Source organism: Merops nubicus, unplaced genomic scaffold, assembly GCF_000691845.1.
Source record: "Merops nubicus isolate BGI_N331 unplaced genomic scaffold, ASM69184v1 scaffold5376, whole genome shotgun sequence".
Taxonomy (NCBI): Eukaryota; Metazoa; Chordata; class Aves; order Coraciiformes; family Meropidae; genus Merops; species Merops nubicus.
In genome coordinates, this window is record NW_008616814.1 from 81,347 (window position 1) to 89,741 (window position 8,395).

The window sequence follows — 8,395 nt, forward strand, 5'->3', positions numbered from 1 at the left end:
TATATATAATATATATATATGATTATATATTGATGTTTATGCACGCATATTTATATAAAGTGAAGCTGTATACTGGTCGTGGTTTTAGGCTTTTAAACAAACAGGTCAGAGTGCAGTTGAGGTGGAGTTCAACTAACCCAACTACCACCCATTTAAAAATGGAGTGAGGAGCATAAGACACGCACTTCCAGAAGATGGTTCAGCTTATCATACAGTGGGATGACTTGTCCTGTAGGTGTACCCACCCTTCTCCCTTCAATATATGGGAGCTGCTGTACCTAGCCCAGGGTAAACACCTAGCACTTGGACAGCCAAATCGAGATAAGATCCATACTTTCATCAAGATCAACTGGCTCTGTTGAAAGCCAGTGATGTTACACCAGGAGGGCACAGGTTCTGGCAAATTTAACAAAGTCTTGCCTTTTGTAAGACTTGTATTTAGCCCACTGGAGATATATATATATGTACTGTTCCACAACCCACAGAAACTGTGCCTTTCATTTCTAATCAGTGTCCTAGCTCTGCTCTTGCAATGAGGCGTCCCTTGCTCTGGGCCTTCCCTGACCTCACTGGCCCTCCTGTGAATCCAAGGGAAAATGCCACAGAGGGATGGCATTGCTGGCATGGGGGTCGGTACAGATCAGGCCTTTTCTTCTCCTTTCAACCAGCTTGAGAGGTACGAGCATATTTCTACACCTCTTTTCACAAATGACAGAATAAGAAATTGAGAGACTAAAAGGAAATGCTCAGATACCTGTCCCTAAAAAAATGCAGATGTCATGTAATGGCTGCTGTTATGATTTAGGTGACAGAACTAAGGTGTCCAAGCTGAAAAAAACTTGGCCTATCTTGTCCAATGAAATTGGCTCACAGTCAAAAGAATCAAGACTGAAATGTTAAGTTTCTTCAATATCAAGCCTTCCTATTAGCATTTATTACCTAGCCATTTAACTTGAAGCTTATTAATAAGCCCACATCCTGACTTTAGTTCTGCAGCTGTGTTTACATCCACAGTTAATTGCAAGCAACAAAACACACCTACAGAATTTGGAGAACCTAATCAGGCCTTTATGCTTTGCATGTATTGATACTGTACATTTCATTCCAGAGAATGCAGAGAGCAAGAAGCTTTTCTTCTCAGTGGTAAGGTCTTCAGCTGAAGCCGTGACAGGTTGAAACAAAGAGACAGCATAGAGAAGATTTTGATTAGTGCCTAAAAACATAAAATTTGCACATCGGGTATTGCTGCCTTAAGAGAGCGAATTAGAAAGATGCACTCTGCACACACAAGAAACTGCAGAGAAAAAAAGGACAAGAGGGGCAGCACTGCAAACGAGCAGCACAGGTCCATGCCTGTCAGAGAGCCTGTCCCTACACAGGCATCAGCTGGATGCAGTGAGCTCCCACACCTGACACACTAGCAGCACCTTGGCACCCAGGGCAGGCGCAGGAGGGACGACAGCTCTTCCTGAGGCGTACATCCCTCCTGACTCACACTACCAGACCTGGGCAGATCTGGTGCACACAGAGCCTTTCACCCCCTCCCGCTACCCGTGCCCAGGCTCTGCCCATCAGGTATAATGAGCAGCACTGCTACCGCTCGTCCCTTCCTTCTCAGGACCCTGACCAACCTTGCACGGCTATTGCGGCTCAAACCTGCAAAGTGAGGAACTGAAGACCAGCTCTACTGAGTCAGGCCACAGACTGGACAGTAACCAACCACTGTCCAGTTTCCAAAAACTCTGGCTTAGGTCCTGGGCTCATGATACACGTTTAGGTGCTGCCCTCTGTGATGGAAGCTATGGTTTGAATCAGGACCTCTAAGCACTATAATAAAATCTGTCAGAGCTTTTGCTCTCAGTGCTTTTTAAATAAAGACTCAACAAGAAGTAATATATATTCTTCACACCTTTTTCTCTAACTTTGTGGAAAGACCCAGGACATAACTCCTGCACCACTTCCCACATGTGGATTGAGATGTGAGAAGCTGAAGATGAGCCTGCCCAATCTTCTGCACAACATGAACTTTTACCTTTCCTGCTCTCAGATAGCTGAACATCCCAGGCTGTTATCATTGAAGCCTTTCTTTTTCCCAATAGTCCCAACACTCTTTTCCTCTCTATTAGGTCAACGAAACTTCTTTCCAGAAGGGCTCCTCCCCACCAGCTCTCAGTCTGTTCTCTTTTGACAAGCCAAGATGCTATGCCCAATGTCAATTCTTTCAATTTTTTTGTAATTTGGCAAGATAGGCCAATTTTTTTAGCAATGAAATTCCAGAGTAAGCTACAAGGTGACAAAGAGTATAAATCAAAAGACTAAATGGAATGATTAAAACACAAAGAAGTCTTAACAATGCAGTACTTGCCAGAGTCAGTGACTCCTCTACACTTAATCACACTTATTTTTTGCCTTATTGACTTGCTCTGAAGACACCAGGTTTCTAAGCCTCTAAGGACTCAGCCTAACTAGTCACCCAAGTACACCCACTGAGCTAAACAGGCCAGCTTACGCATGGAAAGCTAACCACATGCTCTAAGGCTGGCAGGATCTTACCAACTCCACTACATTTACTTAAAGGAATGCTACGTCTCTCCCTCTTGGCTCAAATTTCCCCTACAGTGAGGGAGAGCATTGTTGTGTTTCTTCCCTCCATTGTTAATACAAGAGTCTTTCTATTTCAGGTAATCCATAAAAAGTGGGGGCAAAGCAAAACTGCAAGGCAAATGTCTCTTCTGATTATGTTTCCCATGTGCCATTACAGCTGCTCATAATGCAGTGCAATTTGCTCAAACAGACCCTCAAACTCACATCCCTGAAACTCATAAACATGCAATACTTTATCTCAAAGAGGCCACTGGTAGTTATTAGCAGTATCCTCTCGAACATGCACATTTAATTACATTTACTCTTTAACTACAGGGGATGTCATATAGCATAGTCTGAAAAATAAAGAAAGCTTGAAATTTCATGTACCAGGTGAAAATATCCCATCGCCACAGCCCCCTGGCCAGCCAATCATCTCTCTCATTTTCCTTAGTGTGACATATTCCAAAAGTACAAACACTGGAGCAATTTCATAGGTGAACCTGAAACGTAGTAATGTCCATATTTAATGCCTTCATCTACAACACTAACACATCTTTTTCCAATATTACATTATATTATAGCCACAATAGACTCTGCACTGAGGAGAACTGTTTTACAGCACTTTTGATAATCTTCCTTCTGATTTGATGTCAAATGTCTAGGAGAAGTGCTGAGAGCGCTTGAGACTCCATTTCCACCCATTTCAGCGAAACAAATCTTGCCCACCTCTTCGCAGGCTCAAGGCTTTGCCCTATATTCCAGAGCTGCTGGGCAGAGTCAGACCTTTGCCTTCCAAAAACCTGCGTGCACACCTAGAAGCATACACGTCAGCAGTCCTATTCATGATGATGAGACAGTGCACGAAACTAAGCAAGCACACAAAAATGGTCCCTCATCCCAAACTGACACACCCTCCTCCCCCCTTTAAATTCTGCACGTCTTTCTTATAGAAAGCAATGGCTCTGACTGTTCCGAGTACGGATTGTGCATGATCCCTCTGCATGAACCCAACTGTTCACTTAGCACACTTCTCATTTTACATATTACTGCATGAAAAATGCTAATTTCTTTTATCTGTATACTTTTTTTGTGGTGCATAGCAAAACTTATATTGTATTAGTATGATGAAATTTCATAGAAGACAGCCTACAGGACAGTGTTGAATGTCTTCATGTAAATAGCTTTAGCAACCATTTAAAAAGCACACAAATGTATTTCCAGCAACCTTATATAAAAAGTATTCGTTGTTTCACACAGCTAATGTTTTAGAGCATAACAGTTAAATTATATTAAATACTCTTACAGGGGAAAATCTGCTACTTACATATTAGTATTTGCTGCTGATGTCAGCCAGTCTGCTGCCAATCCAACCATGTCCAATCCAGTTGAAAGTTGATTAAAATATCTAGGGTGCCCTGCGTAAGACGGAAAATCTTATCAAAAGGCTGCTAACTCTGAATGAAAATATTCAGTGCTGACTGGTATATTTACCTCTGGTTTTCTTTAGGGAAGGAAGTGCTTTCAAAGTACAAAACAAAGCAAGCAGCAATAAATACATATCTTGGAAAAGGCAGGATTTCTCTTCTTTTTCATTCCAAACTCAGTAAAATCAGAGTAATTACACTGAGCACAATATAATGAATTCCCGCATTCCCTATTATCCTCTCAATATGCCCTGAAAATTAGCACATCACTGCCTCACAAAAATAGCTGTTTGCTCCCGTTAGTGTGTCACATGTTGTCACTGGCCATGGTTTTGCCTGGCTAGGTTTGAAAGGCACGCACGAGACACCATCTGAAAAGCTTGCCAGTACATATAACATCAGTGATGAATGGCTAATGATTATAATAGACAGGGCAAAATGAGAAAATGGAACATTTTGGTGGCTGCTTTGCACATGACTCAATGGCTGATGATTGTACGAAGATGGCAGGGAAAGTGGCTGTCCCTGTCATTTCTTCCCTGTCAGAGTACAATTACAAATAGCCTGGCTGCTCACAATCGTGATTTTAAGCAAGCCTCATGAAAACCAGCGCTGCCGCCCCAGCAGAATGATGCACAAGAATACACTCAGTGAGCTGATAGCCCATCTACCTTGGTTACCTAATTGGCTCCTGAATTTTCTTCTGAAATCCTGCTAGAGATTTTTCGTAAAAACATGCCTAGAAACATTAAACCCAGGAAGCGTTAAAACTCCATTTTCACTACTTTCTCCCCGCAAGCCCCTGTTCAGTTACGTAATTAGTGGTACAAATTACATACGGCTTGCAACTACTTAAACACCCTGCGACTAAAAGGAAATCAGCCTCTGCTTAGAAAACAGCTGTCCTGACCCACAGATGACATACTTTTATTGCCATTACAGAAAACAAAAGAGAGAGAAAAATGATTGAAGAAATGCAGACCCAGCACCAACACAAAACTTATCTTAGGTCTGTGGTGGCCTCTTATCAGGCGCGGACACACGTCTGGCCGAAACAGCAAGGGGAATTGCTCCCCAGCTCTCACCATGCAGCAAACAAAGGCAGAATAATGGGGCTGCACAGGCAGACCAGAGCATGGGATAAGGGCTGGTGTGGGGGATGGAGCACACACATGCGAAATCCAGCTCCCTGCACTCTTAACCTGAGGAGCCCTGTGCTGCTGCCATCCAGACCGCCTGCGTTCTGTGCAGAGCTCTCCCCAGCGGAGACAGAAGTGACACCTTCCCCTGGTCCACGCTGCCCAGGATGGGCAGCCAAAGCCCCTTAGGCACCGAGGGACACTGCCGAGATCCAGATGAACAGGATCCAGGCCCTGCCCTGCAGGCTCTTGAGGTGGGCCTGGGGCACACGTGCACCCTGCCACCGCTGCCAAAGCTACGGTGGTCACACGCCAGGGGCTCTGCCTGTGGAGGACTCCAACTCCCCAACGATGGGATTTTCAGAGACATGTTGTTGTTTACAGCTCAGGTTCAATCCCACTGCCTGGCTCCAAGTAGTTTTCCAAATTCTGCCAGAAAGCAACAGAAAATTAGGATCTGAAAGCTTTTGGTGAATCTGGGCCACAGGAAAGCTCACAGAAGCCAGAAAACCTCCTGCTCGGGAAATAAAACCACACCAAAGAGCTGAGGAATAGCAGAATTTGTATTTGCAGCTGCGGTGTCTCAGTGATTCTGTGAGCCCCATTCCCAGCCCCAGGCGACAGCCCTGTTGTCACTGCTTGTTTCTTCAAGGAAACCTCGCAGCACACCTCCTGCTTTGGGAACCGCTGTGGGAACGGGGCCGCCTGCGCACAGGGGTTGGGGCAACCGTACCCTGGAGCACGGGAGGTAGTGGGGAGCTGCATCCTGCTCCTACCGAGACGTTAGGACAGGGAGAGCAGGAGCTGCTGCTGCTGGCAGGGACCCCAGCACCTACAGCCGTAACATGGCCCTCTCCACAGAGCGTCCTTCCCCTCTGCAGCATGGCTTTAACATGCGACACAGAACGTCGTGCCCCAGTGTGACCCCAGCCTCGGAGGCAAGGGTTTGTTCGTCCACAAGAGCTCTCTTCCCGTGTCTAGATGGCCACTGAAAATTGTGGCTTTGCTTAAAATACAGGCTCTGCTGGCCAGGTATGGAGAGTTTCTGAGAGGTGCTCAAACTGCTACCAGAGTACCGTCTGCCTGATACACACATCCTTTGTCATGGTTGTCACCAAACAAAGAGGTGACTGGAAAACAGAATGACAGGGTATGGGGAGGGGAGATGTGAAAACAGGCGGTTACTGCTTACTGGGTGGTTTAGCAATACACAGTGTATTTACACATACCCCCAGTAAATTGAGAGATTATGGGCAAGAATTGGGGCTGAGGCACTGGGACAGCCATGGCCAGACTCTCCCCTCTGAGGACATGCCTTCACCCCACACATCCTCCTCTCACACATGGGCCCACCTCCACTTGGTTTTAGTCATGACATCCCCTAGAATGAACTGCGCAGCCTCTGCAGCCTCAACAGGGAAGCGATGAGAAGGGCCAGGCAAAGCCAGACAGCACAGAGAGAATCATGGTCGGTGGCTCTGGGTTTGGCCTTGCTCGCAGCCCCATCATGCGCACAGCCTGCTACCAGCATCAGGGCCTGCCAGGGAACAAGGCTGGACCAGCACCGTCTCTTTGCACCCCTCCTGGGATTTCCAAGCCATTTTTAAACGCACGTATTTAAATTCCCCCAGCTAGCATTGCTCAGGACCCACCGTCGTACCCACCTTTCCCTGCATTTCCAGTTGTTGCCTTTCATATTCTCTCAGACAAAATTCTCGATGGGGAAGCTGTGTGTGGCTCCCTCAGACAAACCAACAAGCCATGACACACAGGCAATACCTGGCAGCACCTCACACCAGCCCCTTGGCCAAAAAATCTGGCATCCAGCTCCCCGAATCCCAGCTGAGGATTAGCGCTGGAACTTGGGGATCCAGCTGTGAGGCTCATCTAAGTGATACAGTTTATTTTCCAATCAGCCTCCCAGGCCCCCGCAGTCAAAGGCAGCCCAGCTCTCCCCGACTCCCAGCCCAGGAGGGGCTGTGTCCAAAGGGCTCCTGCAGCAGGAGCAGACCCCACACCGCCAGAAACCTCACCACGCTGCCCCTCCTCTGAGGGTAATTCAAACGTTCTACTCAGACGCACATGCCGAAGGGCTCCAGGTGTAAATCCCCGTGCGTTTCATGAGCCCCCCCCCCCAAGCTGGGGCAGCTACACCAGGATGACCAAGCGGGGCAGCTCCGCACCCGCCCGGCCCAACCAACCCCGACACGCTGCTGCAGTTCACACAGCCCCACCAGCATCAGTCCTCGGACCCTGAACGTATTATGCTCATTTAAACAGATTTTAAAAAGCCAAGCCGAGAAAGCTCCGCATATTTACAGGGAGAAAGAGAAACGGTAACATTGTATTAAACGTTTTTTTTTTGAATGTACAAAATGAAACGGGTCCATCATGTGAAACAGGCTATAACAAAGATTAACGAAAATCGCTTAAGAAACCCTATCCTTTGTTTTCGCAGATTCACAGATCCTGTGTTTCACAGCATTCTGTGAAAATGTTTCCTATGCCCTACCCAGACACATCACATGGATCACTGGACTGATCGACTTTGTTCCTGTAGACACCATTTATCTAACTATTTATTCCAATATTTTACAGACGTTTTGACAGCACCCGACTCACGCATGAAAAACAATCAGCTGGACATTTCCACCTCTAAATGGGGAGGATTACACAGATCTCCCACAATCTTTACTGACATCAGTCTGTTCTGTCTCCAAAAGGTGACAAAACCTGTTTTTTTTCCCCCTCAACCTCTATTCACGAATCTGCCTTTTGTCTCTTTCAGTAATTGCTACACATTTATTTTTAAGCAATTTCTCTGCAATTCAAATTCTCACTAAGAGCTCCCCGAACTCCACATTATTTCTAAATCACAGCCGTAATTGTAGCTTTGCTTTTTGTCCGCTCTGCCGCAGTTTATTTAAGGTGGTCCCGCGTGCGAGGCCGGGGGCTTCTCACGCCTGGGTGAGCCCCACGCTGCCCCCCCGCCCCCCGCCACTAAGCCCACATGGGGGCACGGCTAACATGGGGTCCCAGCCAGGCAGAAGTGAACCCATTCCTGCCCTCTCCAGTGAAAAACAACAACAAAATGCTATTAAAACAATTCGGGCTTTGTTTTCATGTTCGAGCCTAAAGTTGAAAAAGACCCCCTCAATAATCCTGTGCACAGTTCTGCCAAAGCCTCCTGGTTTGACGTCCTGCAGGTATGGAGACAGACACAGCAAATGGCGGCTCGGGGGTCCC

At 46.6% G+C, this 8,395-nt stretch overlaps 1 protein-coding gene across 1 annotated transcript in view; it reads right to left on the bottom strand.

Annotated features, from left to right (window-relative positions):
• The window catches only part of LOC103775479 (glutamate decarboxylase 2-like), a gene marked incomplete at its 5' end in the record, with an annotated part of 36,991 nt that overhangs the window by 27,290 nt on the left and 1,306 nt on the right, over positions 1–8,395 (bottom strand). The window contains 2 exon segments of the mRNA XM_008942934.1: positions 2,974–3,086; positions 3,911–4,001. Coding sequence (XP_008941182.1) covers positions 2,974–3,086; positions 3,911–4,001 — 204 coding nt within the window.